The following is an 18,129-nucleotide window of genomic DNA, read 5'->3' on the forward strand; positions in this document are numbered from 1 at the left end:
CTCTCACGCCCCCTAGCAACTCTATTACACATCTATTGATGAATGGATAATTTTATTGGTATAGAATGTTTTTCTTTTTGTAGCTTGGAAGTCTTCTTTTACATTTGGACAGGGCCTTGAAAGATCTTTCCTAACATTAAATAAGAACTTTTATATTTCGATCTTTCCAGGTCGTTAAGCGCGACATTTATGTTGTGTAAGAGGAACTGCTTATTATTTTCAGTTCGAACATTTCGGCTTAGGTAGTTCCAATACTCCCGCTTTCATAGCTTTTGGGTATTGTTTATTCATCCCATGGATATAATGCCTTCTTTTTTTATTTTGTCTATTGGCAGTTTCTGTGATAGGCAGACTACATAACCAGAGATGCCCTCTCTGAAGTCTAGTTTGTTAAGTTCTGCCCATTGTATTCTCGTTTAGGGCAAGTCAGTTATTTTTGCTGAGGACATACACCGCTTTTCATGGAATCACACTCTGTGTATCATTGAAGGTTCCATGTACACCGCCGTATGAACTCATTGTTTTTGGTACTTGTAACATGTCTAGATGACGTGGACGAGAGCATTCATGTCCGTGTGTAGAATAAAGGACCACAATGTAAATAAGAAAGCTTTATGCTCTCTTTTTGTGTTATCCTTGGTATTGATTATATGTCATCTAAAATTGCACTTTAATGTTCACATTTATTATGTTGACATTGAATTTATATTTGTTTTATGATATATTGTCTATTTTACCACAGTGAATTCTAGATGTATCAATCTATTCCATGAAAAAAAAATCACAAAAAAAAAACCATCCCAGCAATACATCCACGTTGTTGAACGCCTCCATAAGCCTTCCTGAACGTTGTGCATTGCAGCAGTATTAAGGATCCGAGCCCGTTTTCTAACACCAAAACTAATCAAAATTACGATTTTAACATCCGAGAGGCAGATGTGACGTAGAATATACAGAGACAAAATCTCCACAGCTCAAATTGCCCAAAGCGGACAGAATCGCCTATTACAGCTAAATTTACTAGTAATTTACTGAGATTCATTTCTCCCCCTTTTAAGTGACACCCTAGATAGGCAAATGTCATAGTTTTTAATGTTAAATATTTTATTCTATAATGTGCTCATTGCTTTTTTACTTGCGTATTTCTTTTCTAACATTAATCTCCACATTATAATCGCAGCTTTTTACACAATTGTTTTAATATATACTATATGTTATTCTGTAGTCGGTTCAAAAGCTCACACGAGCTTTTGTTGTACTTATTTGCTATCTTGCCCGACTTTAAATAAATCTTATCTTATCTATCTTATCTTACTATAGAAAGCAACATTTGTATGTGCAACATGAACAATGTCAGACTCTTCTGTAATATGCTTCAAATGTCAATTTTTAAGAGGTTGAGGACTCGAGAGGGTAGGGTGAAGAGAGGGTTTGTAATTTGTTTTAAATAAGATGATAATAAACAATAAGGTTTTTTAGAAACGTTTTTCATACAAATGAACGGAAAGTTTTATTCTATGAAATTTCCGAGCCAGATATGCATGTAGATGAGATACTAGAAGAATTAATTAAGGAATTTGATAAAGATATATGATTTAGCATTTTTACAGTTAAAATCTTAATGCCATAATGATAACTTCAGCAGAATGTTTAAGACCTACATGTATCTCAATTTGCAAACGTATGCGTAAAAGAAAGAAAAGCGACTTTCTCTCTGTTCTGGAATGTACAGAGGTTGTTACTAAAATTTACTGATAATTACATCACAGGTTTTCATTACATTTTTTGAGCTGGTATATATGAATCAGATGTCGTATTTCTAAAAAAAAAGTGTGTATACTTTTGTGATCTTTTAAACTAAGGACGATGTTGTAAAATGAGTAAAAGCCTATGACGGCATAGTTCGATTTTACTGAAAGTTGAATGTTATTACTGAGTACTAGTTGGTTTGAACGTTTTATAGTTTTAGATTCAAAATACAGGAAAAATATCGAATTGTGTGTTAGAAGATTTTTATAAGAGCATTGCGTGAAAACATAAAAATGAAACAAAAACGTAAGATACTTTAATTTTTTAACTGATCAATGTTCTACACATGGTAAACAAAATAGATATTAATGCATTTGCTGTGCTAATTTGCTGACAATAATTTACAAAAAAAAAAATGCATTTGAAATAGTTTTCTTGTAACTACGTAATCAAAACGACGTATATAATTCTCACTTCAATATGAAAGTTCTCTTTTCTTCTTCTTCATCTTCCAGTTAGGTAAATAACCGCTCTCTGGCGTACCGTCGTACTGTGTTATTTACATGAGTGAAACAAGAACGTCCTGTGCTAGTTAAAAACATCTATTTTACAGTGCTGTTAAAAACGGTACGGTCATCTATCGGAGCTGGACTGCCTGCAACCTGGACCTGAAGATGTCTAGGGAGGTGCTGTCGACAACTGCCTGTGGTAGAGTGTTCCAGAGACGTATACCATTGGGGAAGAAGGAGAACTGGTATGTTGGTGTTCTGGTGAATGGTAACAAGAACTTCTGGGAATGGCCTCGCAGTGTAGTGGCTGGAGTGAGGTGTGTCTTTGGATGTCCACTAGCTGATTTACTATGCGGTGCATCATGACTGTCCTGGACTGCGCTCGCCTTTCTAGTAATGTAGGTCACTGCAGTTTCTGAAGCATCTCTGTCACGATACTTGATCTGTGGTAGTCACCAGTCACATACCTTGCTCATCTACGTTGGACCATTTCAAGTTTGTTTATGTTGTCCTTGGTGTATGGGTCCCAGATAACACTTCCATATTCAACTATTGGACGAACAAATGTCTTGTAGCAAAGGTCTTTTGATGCTTTCGGGCATTGGTAAGTATTTCTAGAGATGAAGGCTCTGGTGTTGTTTGCTTTCTTCACAGAAGAGTTGATATGGTTGTTCCAGCTTAGAGATTTGTGCATGTTGAGTCCAAGGTATTTTGCTGAGTCGACTGATTCTAAAGTGTGACCATGGATGTTATATGGCATTTCTATAATGTTTCTTCTGTTTGAGATGTGGATGACCTGCACTTCAGGGGGTGGAATTCCATCATCCAATCCGATTCCCACTCTTGCAATTTATCCAGGTCAAATTGTAGAGACTTGGCATCATCAGAGGTCTTAATTTTCCGATACAGGATACAGTCGTCTGCAAAACGACGTGCAGTAGATTGACTGGATATGGAGTCAGGCAGGTCATTGATGAATAAAAGGAACAGCAACGGACCAAGCACGCTTCCTTGAGGAACACCAGAAAGAACTGGGGCTGTGCTGGGCACTGACACTTCAAGGATGACTTGCTGGATCCTAGAGCCTAGGAAGTCACCAATCCACTGGTGAGTAGTACCCCGGATTCCATAAAAGTCCAGTTTGTGTAGTAGCCGAAAATGAGGGACCTTGTCGAAAACTTTTGAGAAATCTAGTAGCATTATGTCTGTTTGTTCTTTGTTGACGTTGTTTTTGGCAAGGTCTTGTATAGTAAGTATCAGCTGGGACTCGCAGGATCTTCGTTTCCGGAACCCATGTTGAGCACATTGAGAATTTTGTCGAGATCTAGATGTTTCATTAAAGCGCTTGAAATGATATGTTCAAGTACTTTACAAGTGACGGAGGTTAAAAATACTGGGCGATAGTTAGATGGTTTGAACTTCTCACCCTTCTTGAAGATGGGAACCACATTCGCTGTCTTCCAGTCCTGAGGTATGGTGCCACTGTCAACTGATATCTGGAAAAACTTGGTGAACACTGGTGTAAGTTCATGCGCAAGTTCTCTCAGTAGCCGTGTAGGTAGCTGGTCCGGTCCTGTTGCCTTTTGTGTGGGTTAAGGCCACGGAATAATTTTTCAACAACAGCTGGTGTAATGTTGATCTTGGGCATGGCAAGGTAAGGGCTAGGTCCCTTGTCTTTGAGTGAGGTCTTGGATTCATTCTTGTTAAAGACTGAGCTAAACTGATCGTTCAGGATGTTGGGCTTTGTTCTCTATTGTAAATAACTTAATATTTTATATATATATATATATTATTTCATTAACACCTATTACAGAGGGTGTTGCCCTCAACGGTATTTCCTAATTACCTCGAAATGTATTATAATAAAACCGTACCTTGTACAAAACCGATCCGATTTATGTACGGTACGGGTACGGTAAGGAACACGCCCTTTAGCCCACGCCATATCGAATCAACAACAACAACAACAACAACAAAATTCCGGTCGCAAGATAATTATTTTTACAGTTTACCTTGGTTTAACGTAATGTCATTGAAAACAGTATGCTTTAATAAAAATTTTGACTTTAAGTTTCCTGTGTTGAACAAAACTGTTTGTAGCTACTTTTCAGACGCACGAGTACCGCTTCGAGGAAGCTAAGTGTATCAAATTTCGGCTATAGAGAATTTTGGAAGTAAATAGTGCAGTCACCTTAACAGACAGGGTAAACTTATTGCCTTATATGTTGACATCATTTTTCTTTTCAGGTCATTAAGTTTTTTGTCCATAGAAGTATATTGAAATGAGTGTGACTTGTGTAAAACCAAAAGTGGAAAGATTTACAATCTAGGATACAGTATATTGAGGTAATATCCTTTCTCATGGTACTGGGGCATCCATGATACCCGTGTAAACTGAAATGATCAACACACATTAACAAAATTTGTAATCGTTCAAGTAGTTTACCTCGGATTTATAACAAGAAACATATGACATAGTAATAAAGCCTTCAAAGAACAAGCATACATTTCCCTAGTTCGATCTGTGTTAGATTAATTATGCAAGTGTTGTCTGGGACCCCTACCTCCAGAAAGACATAGATAAGCTTGAGGGTGTACAAAGGCGCGCAGCGCATTTCGTTTCTAACGATTATAGGCGTAAAAGTAGTGTTTCTAACATGATGCGTGACCTGAATTGGAAACCCTTAAAGGAGCGCCGACGAGACCAGCGCCTGGCATTCCTACTTAAGATCGTCTACGACCTCGTGGGCGTCCCTGCTGATGATTTCCTGGAATATAACCCATGGCAACAACGAAGATCAAATTCTAAATTAATCAAACATGTGACATGTAATACAGACATATACAAAAACTCATTTGTGCCTCAAACCATCTGCGATTGGAACATTACCAGACTCAATTGTTACTTGTACCAAAAACGATATATTCAAACGTGCTCTCTTGGACTATTAGAGTGCGCGATTAACATCTTACATCAAGCGCACACACACCTTCGATAATTTTTGCTCATTAGTGAGATAATTTCGAGTATCAATACAGATACAGATAAACAGTTTTCTCGTGAGACTTTTATGTTAGCCCCGCCTACCAGATGTTGACATAATTAGTGGAGCAAACCATAAGCCACTCTTCCGTATCACACAATTATTTGCAAGCCTTTTTTATACAAGACCATTTAAAACACGATTTTCTACAGTTGGTCCCCACCACATGTCCAAAAAAAACCTCTGTATTTCCTGTAAAAAGTATCATCTGGAATTTTTTGCGAAAATATCGTCTGACAGATTGCTGATGACGTCACCAAACTGTGGAAGCCATGTTGTTTCTATATTTAGGATATTTCTTAGAAATGAAAGTATTGCAAGTCGTAAAGGCAAAATTAATGGAATTACAGCAATATGCAAAATATAATGATATCCAATTAAGCTCCAGTACAACCTGTGCATTCGATATATATTGGTCTGTCATTTAAAAAAGATTTTAATGTATATTCTCACAAGATAATTTTGCTACTCTTTAATATGGTAGCTGGTGAAATTCTTGCCAAAATTTTAGACCTAGATAGATCTAGGTCTAAAAGAATAGATCTAAATATCATTTGTAAAAAGTATATCTTTGGTAATATGCACTCTAAATGTAAGATGATTCAGTGTTCTTTTTGTGTTGAAAAAAACTTTTGAAATTTGTCTGAAATCGTAGACTGTAAACTTACCTGAGGTATTGGGAAATATTAATATAATTGTGTATCAGGCTTTCCATAGTTGACACTTTTTTATGATTACATCGGTATCATGGGAAACAACTTTGACTTGTCAAATTTCAATATGGCATCATACTCAGCAGGGATTAATAAACAATAACCAGATTATTAAAGTTTTCAATTCATATAATAATGAGGAAGGATGTAGGAAGCAGCAAAGAAATAAAAAATTGGAGTGAATTATTTTATTTAGTTTCATTTGTTTTGCGCACGTTAAGTACCCTGGTATCATGAAAACCATGCTATAGGTCCATGAGCCATATACACTTAAATATAAAATATATTACAATGAAAATGTTTTCTAGAAAAAATCATTGCCAATAAGTCATTTTGAAAATGTTTGGCCCTGTGACAGTGAGCCATTAACAAGGTCATAAACAGCATTTTTACTAGGGCTGTAACAATACATTTGAATATTCGATTTAGTCGAATACAGTTTTGTCGGAATTGTGTTCGTTATTAGCCATGTCCCGAACCTAATATTTACAAATATAAATAAAAACTGCATGATCCAGACTAAAATTACTTGAATTTTAATTACCTAAAACACAAGAAATTTACCGAAAATGCTCCCGTTCCATAGCACATTTCCCATTAATTATTCGTTTTCCTCGTATTACCCCACCCACAACAGTAGACAAATATTTTCACGACATTGATTTGATAAGTCATAGGGCCGATATTTGATGTTGGTTTACCATTCATAAAACAGTCAGGGGTGTAACTGTTTCAAGTTATTGCAGTTAATAACCCATTTGAGTTATTGCTTATATTTTCATAACTTGTTTCAGTTATCATAAAATATTACAAAGCCCTCCTTTGCCAATTCCTCATTTTGAATGAGACTGATGCAGTTATTTCCTGAGTCCTTGAACTTTTATCTTTCCAGCTATGCCGTTAAAATTTTTTAAGCAAGGCTGATAAAGGTTTATGCAAAAGTTTTAAAGCTATAAAACTCTATGCTGATCAGGTTATGATCAGACTAAAAGAGAATTTGATTAGCCACAGTTTGCTACTAATTTCACTTTAAAGGTCACTTTGTGAGAACAGCAAAAGGACTTTTTTTTAATAACTTACCAGAGTTAACTTTATTTTATAACTAATGCAGGTTATGAAATGCTTGAAAAAGTAACTGAAATAGGTTACATAACTTAAAACAGTTACACCCCTGACTGTAAAATGCTTTTCATATTTTTCTGGGTTTGAAATGTGATTGAATTCATTATCAGATTTATATAATTAATATTTGATTTCAACATGTGGGAATTAATTCCCATTTTACGACATCCGAAAACTGTACATAAACATGTTGAGCAACGAGTAAACCGTTGAAATAGGGGGATCCTCCTGCCAAATACACATAGTCAGTTTTTGGTCTTCTCTAGTCATTTTTAGCCAAACAGTTGACAGTTTAAGTCATCTGAATCCAAAGCTCTTTTAAACTACATGTTGACTAGGTGTTTTTGTTTTACTTTTGAACAGTATTAGTTCACAATCACAGTGTTTTGAGTACCCAGTAAGTACTACAATCTAGTCAGCAGACTGTAATATATTGTTGGCAAAAGCCACATAATGTTCACTGACCTTTTAGTATACAATTCATATTCTTGAATAAATATTCGTATTCGTCACCCTGTATTCGTGATACGTATCATATTTGCCCCTTAGTGTATTCGTTACAGCCCTAATTTTTACATGTAGGCATAGGAAAAAGAGATCAATATAATTGCACCTTTACTAATCCTACCAGGTGTTCTGTATTACAAATGTGCTTCTATTGTGACATTTCGATACAAGCAAAACTGTAATATCTGCACTATAAAATACTTACTGGTATTTCATTTTATTATCGGCTTGTTAAAAGTTATTTTTTACCATAAGTAAGTTGACAAAATCATAGGAACCAGTGGTTCAGGGTTAAATCAAACACATATTAATAAATCCTAAACGATTTTGTTGTGCAAAAATGTATATTATTGTGTTTTAAACCGTTTTCGTTTTCTACTCTATTGTGTAATTGCAAGGGAAGTAAACTAATAAATATCTCTGCTTTAAAGTACTAGCCCAAGGCAAGAGTTGACATTCTTTGCGGATCACAACTTTGAATTAAATATTAAAATTTCTGTTATTGATATTAGCAAAACTATCATACATTGCACTTTTGTGAATTCATTTTTGTTAATTTCAAGGACTTGGAAATCAATTTCTAGACTTTATTTAATGTATTTCTATCAATGCAAATGTTACGGTCTATCTCTATTACATGTGCATTGCTTCTGCGTTCATCTTGAACATGATTTGAAGTTTAAACAGCACATAAGCCTTACGATTAATTGTGCAAACAAACTTGTAGGTCTCATTAAACAATCTCTTTCTTACCTAAATAGAGAAACGTTACTGATTTTTATACAAAACACTTTTTATACCCATTTTTGATTATGTAACGTTGTATGGTACCCAACACTGAAAAAGGATTAGGATAATTGAAAATGTTCAGTGAAGAATCACCAAGATATTGCCTGAATTGTACAACCTTTCTTACAAAGACAGATTAACAGGATTGGAATTGCCCACATTGTTATATAGAAGAAATAAAACCGTATGGATTTAATACAAGTTGTTAAAATCATTGAAAATATTGATGACATTCCTACGGATAGTATGTTTCAATTTGCAGACGATCAGACCAGAGGTCATACTTAAAAGTTGATTTAACCCAGGTGTTTGAAAATGTCTCATTTAAGATAAATTTTATGTTTGAACAATTGATCAGGTTCCAGAAAAGTCACCAATTAGCTATATAGCTAAATCTAGCAATATATTATATAGCTAGAAATAGCTTTAAAACCAATAACAATTGTTCAATATCTGTCAATATCAAATATAATGATTTATGAGACAAAAGACAATCACACAGAACGGAGATCTATACAGTTTCAGTTTCAATACATGTTGTGAATTTCTGAGATAAGTCATTGCAAAATTTGTCTTGTGCAACAAGTTGCATATTCTTCAATGATTTATTGCAAAATATTGCTGCATTTATTAAAAATGTGACCACAAAAATCTTGGTTTTCTGTTATTGTCTTTCATCTTATAGATCATTTGGACACCTTTATGACCATTTTGCATTTGATTTTGACATATTTTGCATTAAGGTTATTGGTTTTATAGCTAATTCTAGCTACATATAGCTAGATTTAGCTATATAGCTAAATTGTGATTTTTTTGGGACCTGTTGATAAGTGGAACAATTGGCCAGACAATATTATCAGTGCTACAAATGAACTCAGTTGGATAGACATCATGTTGATACTAGATTTACATTAATTAATAAACCATCATTATTGACTATTGTTTTAAATCATTTAACACCGGCAGTGTAACATTAAACAGGTAGAATACATTAATATATGTAGAAGACGGGTACCAGAACTCAAGAAAATACTACAAGACCAATACAAGAATCACATTTTGGTTTTGAAATATTTCCTTATCAATAATTAGCCGTCTTTTGGGCAATTGAATAAACTTTCAGAAAAATTATACTTCAAAGCCCAGTGCAAGTGTTGTTATGCACAACAAGCGAGCAACGGCGTACAAAGCTGTAGTTTTCTCTCTACCTGAATAAATTTCACACATTTTTCGCACCAAAGTCTTCCCACCTAAACATTAACTACACTGTGCCAGTTAAAAATAGCGTTACAATGCTCAGAACAGGCTAAATAGTCATTAACTGACACTGTTTAACAAAATAATTAAAATGTCATCCCAAATATGCAAATATTATCCTCTAAAATATCCAGATATTTTAAAGTCAATTTCGACAGTTTTAAAGAACATTTTCCAGTTTCCACTGGTGTCTGTGGCATTCCCAAAGTTATTTAAAATGGGCCAGAATATTGATTTAAAGTCAATATTAGGGAATAACTGTAGGATTTGTAACAAAATTTCTGAACTTGAAGGAGTTGAAAAGACTAAAATGGGGACATGTTTAAAGGAGGGCATTTTGATTAGGTGCCAGATTGAATGTACTTCATCCAACACTCGCTATTAACATTTCAATTTTTGCATTTATTTTTCAGAGGATTGTAGAGGCCATGGACAAAGGATTTAGGTACACGTATTCTGTTGCTGCTTTCCCAAGAGTCAAGTACTTCTACCAAAGGCTGAAAAGAGCAATTCCTAGATGGGAGAGAATTCTAGGTAGTTAAAGTTAAAAATTTGCAAATAAGTGTTCAAAACCTTCCATTTGTCTAGACAGTTTTTAAATATGATTCATTATGTGCTTTTAAATCCATGCCTCTCAACATACAACTGTAAACAGCACAATTTTGTTAAAGGGAAATGCCTTCATATTTTTGTCAATGATATAAAGTAAATGAAAAAATAAAAGTCATTCTGTGTGGTAAAGACACTTGTTTCTTTTTGAAAAATATATAGAAAAAAGTGTTTAGTCACATAATAAAAACAATTTTGAAGGAATTTAGCATTTCTATAAAAAACAATAAGATATCACATAGCTGTCAAGGCTCTATAAAGGTCATGAGTGTGATCGGGGTGCGAAGGGAAGAATATTCCTCGTGGAGGGCAATGACTCCTAGAAGCCGGAGACATCCTTATATGGAAATTTTAGATTTTTTTTTAAAACAAAATAGACCTGGTTTTGAATAGTTTCCCTCCATGTTCACTTTTTGTGACGTTTATTCATGTGGTAGAAATTACATGTTGCACTGGTGAATATAAAAGCTGTATTATATTATATGGTATGAAAAAAAAAACGTGTCAACATCATAGAGGTTAAGTTTTTATTTTTTTTAAATGCATGTGACTTAGAATAGTAGGCTTGTGAGCGTGATCTAGGGCCGAAATGCGTGTGACACGTGTCTTGACAGGTATGATATCATCTCAGATGATATTCATTTGGTTTATCTTTTTCATTATTTTGTATCAATTCCTATCTGTTTTAAGTTTCATATACATTTCACCTATGTATTCGAAATTCATAGTAGATCGATATGATCTAGTGATCAAAATAGTTTATATTTACCCAAACCTAACTTTGAATATTACAAAAATCCTTTGTATATATCCCTGTTTCTCGTATTCTCAGGGTTTCTCATATTCTTGTTTTTTGCCTTCAAGTTGTCATATAATTTAATGTTTGTTATTTTCTAGACAGGAATGGTACAAAACTGACACACTGAAAATTTCAAGTGATTTGAATGCATATTGACGAAACTATCGGCATTTTACTCAATTTAAAAAAAAAATCCTTACTATTTCTGGTGGTGTTAGCAAATTTGCCATAAATTATTGATTATGCAATTAATTGTAATATTTCCTGATGTATTTACTACAGAATATATCTTTTTATAACACAATGGTAATTTTAATGTTTTAAATTCAACAACTAATTTGTGATGAAAAGTCAAATCTAAATCCACGGGAATACGAGAAACTCTTGGTCCATTTCTGCGGGTGAGGGTGGTATCAAATACAGTAACAAAATAATTAAATGGGATAATTTCAGTAACATTCTGTGACTCCATCTGAAAGACAAGTGAATGTTCTACAAAATAACACCCAAATACTGTTTATGAAATGTTTAATCTGTTACTGGGAATAAAAACAACCCCTTAGGCCCCCGAGAATATGAGAAAACAGGATACAGGATCAAAAACTTGGAACTCTCTTCCCAAACAAATTAAACTCTGGTAGTGTAAAAAGTTTTAAAAAGAATTATCCCGATTATAAGCAGAGACTTGATAATAGAACTGATTCAAATAACATATATAACAGTAAAAACTATAACTTAATTGTGAATGAAAAATCTAAAGACAACATACTATGTCTCTCAGAATATATATTTTCTAAAGTTGCTCAAATTCTGTATCTAAGTATTACCCTTCTAGTAAATTTTTGCCTTGTACATACTGTTTGACTGTTGACAATATGATGTTCATTTTACTGTTAAACATATTACCTATCGTCTACTTTTTTAGATCTATTATAAAATTTAATTTGTTGTCATGTATATTGTTTTAAATTATGTTTGAAAGAGGACCACAGGGAAGATTGGGCAAGCCCCAATGAATAAAGTTATTATTATAATACATGTATGATTAATGTGAAACAGGCAATTATACTGGATCACCCACAGTAGATATACAGTGTCACAGAAGTTGTGGGCTCTCTTACTTGAGCTGTTCTTGATGTTCATCTGAAAGCATGTCTATATAACACTATATGTTTAGCTAGAAACTACAAAGAATCCATTGAGGATTTTTAACCCTTTCCCTTCTAAATTTCTATAATGAAATTGTCCATCTTTCAATTTGGACTGTACCATTAACTGTTACCTAAGAGATACTGACTGAATAGTGAACATTGCAGCTCTTGATCAGACTACACAGATGTGCAGGCTGATCATGATGTATACTGGTCGCAAGGGCAGGATCAATTGTGTCCAGCATGTTAAGGGTTAAAGGAAATGGAATCCTGTAAGATTTTCTGGATTTTGCTGGATATTGTTTGAAATGATACCAATATGACTCAGAAAAGCTAGGAACTGTTGTGGTGTAGTAATGTTCAACTACTTTCCCTTATTGTTTCAGATGCTGGAGGATTACCAAAGTGTATCTCTCAGGGTAAAGTCAAACTTGGGATGATAACATCATTAGCACAAGTAATTGGAGACAAAGTTTCAATTAATTTGTTTGCCGATTCTGCTTTCTTAAAGACGAGTACATTAGAGCTACCTGTACATGTGGTTGGTGACGAAGGGACCGAGAAAATAACCTGGTCCAGCTTTTCTTATGAGAAAAAGAAGAGTATTATGCCAGTTGTAACAGTGATTGTATTACCATCTTTGGAGGAAAAGGTACAGTATACTGAGCATAAATGAAAAATTACCACCAAAACATTTGTATTATTTTTTCTTGCCTGGCCAGTTAAAAAAATTTCAGTTTATATATGTAGCTAAATGCATCAAAGTATGCAGTCTGAAAAAATATTTTAGATATTATTTTCTGAAAAAGAGTTATTTGAGCTGAAAAAAATGATTCTGGGTAAAATATCTGGAAAAAATGGAGACAACTCTGCTAAAACTTTATTGTATGCTTAGATGGCTATGTGCATAGTATCTCATGCAAAGTGTGCACTTTCTAACTCTAGGCAGGAAAAAATCATGCATAATTAGTAGCAGTTACTATAAAGATCAGCACTTTGAAAAGAAAAATATGTAAAGATCAAATCATTAACTGCCTGGGGGAAAGTTTGACATTTTTGTGGTGATGTTTGTCAACAAACACAATTTTATTTAGAAATGTTAAAACCCACAGAATTTCACAAGGTAAAATTTGTTGAGAAAGCTATTGCTTGAAAGAGAATGATCTCTGCTACCCATATATATATATATGTCAAAGTATGGGAAAATATCTAGAAATATTAGAAAATCAAAGAAAACCATTTCAGGACTGTTAGATGAATGACTGTTATCATGTATAGCAGGTAACATAGATAGCTTACTTTTCTTTTGCACTGGTATAACATAGTCAGGTTTATGATTGTCAAAGGTGTTCACTCAGCAATATCACTCTATAAACAGATTGTTTCCCTTGCATAAAGAGGGGTACTATGGGTAAGTCTCTACTAGAGGCCTTATTTTCTGTTTGATCTTCTTGAAACTATCAGAATGTTTGCCTGTATGAAATCTAAGTCAAGTTTAAAATTGAATTACCTGAGGTCAGAGACTAGATCACTGGGTCAAATCATAGAAAAACCTTGTTAACACTCTAGAGGCCACATTTTTTGTTTGATATTCTTAAAATTTTGTCAGAATGTATTAATGAAATCTAGAATATGTTCAAAACTGGGGTACATGAGGACATTTTGGTCACTAGGTTAAATCATGGAAATACCTTGTTAACACTCTAGAGGCCACATTTTCTGCTTGATCTTCATAAGTTTTCGTCAGAATGTTTGTATATAAAATCTAGGTTTCCCAAGATCTAAAACTAGGTCACTAGGTTGAATCATAGAAAAACCTGGTGAACACTGTAGAGGCCATATTTTCTACTTTATTTTCATAAAACTTTGTCAGAATGAAATTTAGGTTAAGTACAATACTGGATTATCTAGGTCAGATACTAAATTGCTAGGTCAAATCATACAGAGACATTGGTAACACTCTAATTTAGCCACATTTTCTGTCTGATCTTCTACGTAATCTTCCTGAGTTTTGGCAGTAATAATGGTCTGTTTAAAATCCTGGATATTGTTGTAACTGGGTCACTTTGGTCATTAAGTTAAATCATAGAAAAATTTGGTAATACGTTAGGGGCCACTTTTTATGCCCCCCTTCGAAGAAGGAGGGGTATATTGTTTTGCAGATGTCGGTCGGTCGGTCGGTCGGAATGTAGACCAAACCGTTTCCGGATGATAACTCAAGAACGCTTGGGCCTAGGATCATGAAAATTGATAGGGAGGTTGGTCATCACCAGCAGATGACCCCTATTGATTTTGAGGTATGTATGTCAAAGGTCAAGGTCACAGTGACCCTGAATAGTAAAACGGTTTCCGGATGATAACTCAAGAACACTTGGGCCTAGGATCATGAAAGTTGATATGGAGGTTGGTCATGACCAGCAGATGACCCCTATTGATTTTGAGGTCAGTATGTCAAAGACCACAAAGACTATGGCTTTGATATTTTGTAATGTAGCATCATTTAGTGGTTCTCTACCAAGTTTGTTCAAATTATCCCTCTAGGGTCAAATATGGCCCCGCCCCAGGGGTCATATGGTTCATATAGACTTATATAGGGAAAAACTTAGAATCTTCATGTCCATAACTTACATCATTCAAATTTGGACCACATGTATAGTTTTGAATGGCAAGATGAACCTTGACACGAGTTGACCTTGATCTTGATCTAGTGACCTACTTTCACATTTCTTTAGCTACAGCCTTCAGATTTGGACCACATGCATAGGTTTGTGTACTGAAAAAAACTTTGACCTTGTTATTGACGTAGTACAGGCTTCAAATTTGGACCAGATGCATAGTTTTTTGTTCAAAAATAAAATTTGACCTTGATTTTGACCTAGTGACCTTCTTCCACATTTCTCAAGCTACAGCCTTCAAATTTGAACCACAAGCATAGTTTTGTGTACTGAAATGAACTTTGATCTTGAGATTGACCTAGTGACCTACTTTCACATTTCTGAAGGTACAGGCTTCAAATTTGGATAAAATTTGACCTTGATTTTGACCTGGTGACCTACTTCCACATTTCTCAAGCTACAGCCTTCAAATTTGAAGCACATGCATAGTTTTGTGTACCGAAATGAACTTTGATCTTGAGATTGACCTAGTGACCTGCTTTCACATTTCTGAAGCTACGGGCTTCAAATTTGGACCACATGCATATTTTTGTGTTCTGAATTGAAATTTGACATTGATTTTTACCTATGACCTACTTTCACATTTCTCAAGCTACAGCCTCCAAATTTGAAGCACATGCATAGTTGTGTCTACCGAAATGAACTTTGACCTTGAAATTGAACTAGTGACCTGCTTTCACATTTCTCAAGCCACAGCTTTCAAATTTGGACCACATACACATTGTTTTGTACCAAAATGAAATTTGACTTTGATTTTGACCTTGAGCTAGTCTTGAAATTTGGAACATTCAAAAATGGCTCAGTGGATGGCACCAAGATCACTCTGTAATCTCTTGTTAGGTTAAAGATCAAGGTCAGATTAAACCAGAATGGTAGAACTTTTGTTTACAGTGAGCATATAATTTCTGTTCCTTGTGCAATTACTGAATGCATCAAGGGGGGCATTTCGTGTTTGACGAGCTCTGGTTCTACTTGATCGTCAGAAATCTTTGTCAGAATGTTGTCTTTATGAAATCTAGGTCAGGTTCAGAAGTGAGGTACCTGGGGTCAAAAACTAGGTCACTAGGTTAAATTATTGAAAAACTTGGTTAATGATGTAACTGATTTACAAAAAAAAAGTTTAAAATTTTTGTCCTTGTGAAATCTTGACCAAATTAGATACTAGGTTATTTGGTATAAGAACCAGGTCAGACAAGCATTACAGGGCCTTCAGGGCCCTCTTGTTTTTGAAGAATTTTGTATGTAAGTGTGTTTCTAATCAAGTATTAGACCAAATGCTTTTAACTCACCTGTCACTATGTGACAGGTTGAGCTTTTGTGATTGCACTTCGTCCGTTGTCCGTCCGTCCACAATTTCCTTGTGAACACGATAGATACCACATTTTGTATTTGATTTTAATCAAACTTGCACACAACTTGTATGGGCATAATATCTCGGTTTCTTTCGAAAACTGGCCAGATCCCATCATGGGTTCCAGAGTTATGGCCCCTTAAAGGGCCAAAATTTGCCATTTTTGGCTTGTGAACATGATAGAGACCACATTTTGCAATCAACTTTAATAAAACTTGCACACAACTTGTATTGGCATAATATCTTGGTTCCTTTCGAAAACTGGCCAGATCCCGTCATGGGTTTCAGAGTTATGGCCCCTTAAAGGGCCAAAATTTGCTATTTTTGGCTTGTGAACACGATAGAGACAACATTTTGCAATCCACTTCAATCAAACTTGCGCAAAACTTGTATTGGCATAATATCACGGTTCCTTTCGAAAACTGGCCAGATCCCATCATAGGTTCCAGAGTTATGGCCCCTTAAAGGTCAAAAATTTGCTATTTTGGCTTTTGCAGCCATATAGAGACTTCATTTATGGTTTGATTTGGTACAGACTTGCAAAATATCTTCAACAACAATAAATCTTGGATTCCATGATGAATCTTTCAGATCCAATCATAGGTTCTGGAGTTATTTTATATCTGATTACCTCCCCTGATTTTAATCAAAATGGATTTATATCAGTAAGTACTTATAGGACTCATTTAAAATTTCATTATTGTCATAAGTTGGACTCAGACAATCAGGGTAGATAACTATGGACTGATATTATGTCAAATTACCTCCCTTTATTTCAAATTAAAATGGGTATATCTCCGTAACTAATGAAGATACTGATCTGAAATTTCATTTATGCCATCAGATGGACTAGGACAATCAGTGAAGATACATATTGACTGAATTTGTGACAAATTATCTCCCTTTATTTTTCATGTAAATGAATATACCTAGCAGCTTCTAATGAGATTGGTTTGAAACTTTATTTATGTCCTCCATGGTAAGAAATTTCTACTTTTACTTACTTTTCTAATATATTGTTGTAAAGGCTTGTACTCTGTATCATCTACATGCATATACCAATGCATGATTACCTTCCCTGATTTTAATAAAAATGGATTTATCTCAGTAAGTATTTATTTGAAATTTCATTCTTATCATTAGTTGGACTGAGACAATCAGGGTAGATAACTATGGGCTGAATTTATGTCAAATTACCTCCCTTTGTTTCAAAGTAAAATGGGTGTATCTCAGTAACCAATGAAGATACTGATTTGAAATGTCATTTATGCCATCAGATGGACTCAGGCAATCAGGGTAGATAACTTTTGACTGAATTTATGACAGATTATCTCCCTTTATTTTATGTAAATGAATATACCTCAGCAGCATCTAATGAGATTGGTTTTAAATGTTATGTAAGTCTTCCAGGGTAAGGAATAGTCTTGCTAGTACAAAAATGCAGCATTTGAGCCTAGGACCCTCAAACTTGTTATGGAGATTGGCTATGACTAGTACGTGATCCGTAGGTCAAAAGGGACTGTTACAAGAAAATATTTATCCTGATGATATTTAATGTGTGTGCCTATGTGATCTATGTCAGTTACTTGATCTTATCATTAAAAGCAATGGTACTCAGGTGAGCGATATAGGGCCATCATGGCCCTCTTGTTAAAACTTCTGTGGCATCATAGGTTTGACTTGACTGACTTACATTTTGGCAGAATTGTTTTACATAGAATGTGCTGACTTATATTTACTATTTTAATTGTACCAATTAATTTGTACATTTAAAGAAGTACATTAAACACAGTCATACTTGATATTATTCACTCAGCAGTGTGGACGTATTCAACAATTATTTTAGTAACTTTC

At 34.5% G+C, this 18,129-nt stretch overlaps 1 protein-coding gene across 2 annotated transcripts in view; it reads left to right on the forward strand.

Moving 5' to 3' along the window:
• The first annotated feature begins 4,222 nt into the window (after positions 1 to 4,222).
• The window catches only part of LOC123533372 (uncharacterized), a 37,663-nt gene continuing 23,756 nt past the window's right edge, over positions 4,223 to 18,129 (forward strand). Inside the window, exons 1-3 of one of the 2 annotated variants that reach the window (XM_053520102.1) lie at positions 4,223 to 4,462; positions 10,104 to 10,224; positions 12,636 to 12,901. In XM_053520102.1, the coding sequence (XP_053376077.1) occupies positions 10,119 to 10,224; positions 12,636 to 12,901 (372 nt within the window). In that variant the 5' untranslated portion in view covers positions 4,223 to 4,462; positions 10,104 to 10,118. Of the gene's footprint in view, positions 4,463 to 4,499; positions 4,605 to 10,103; positions 10,225 to 12,635; positions 12,902 to 18,129 lie in introns of those variants that run through there. The other variant, XM_053520104.1, reaches the window with a different exon arrangement.

The sequence above is a fragment of the Mercenaria mercenaria genome, chromosome 12, assembly GCF_021730395.1.
Source record: "Mercenaria mercenaria strain notata chromosome 12, MADL_Memer_1, whole genome shotgun sequence".
Taxonomy (NCBI): Eukaryota; Metazoa; Mollusca; class Bivalvia; order Venerida; family Veneridae; genus Mercenaria; species Mercenaria mercenaria.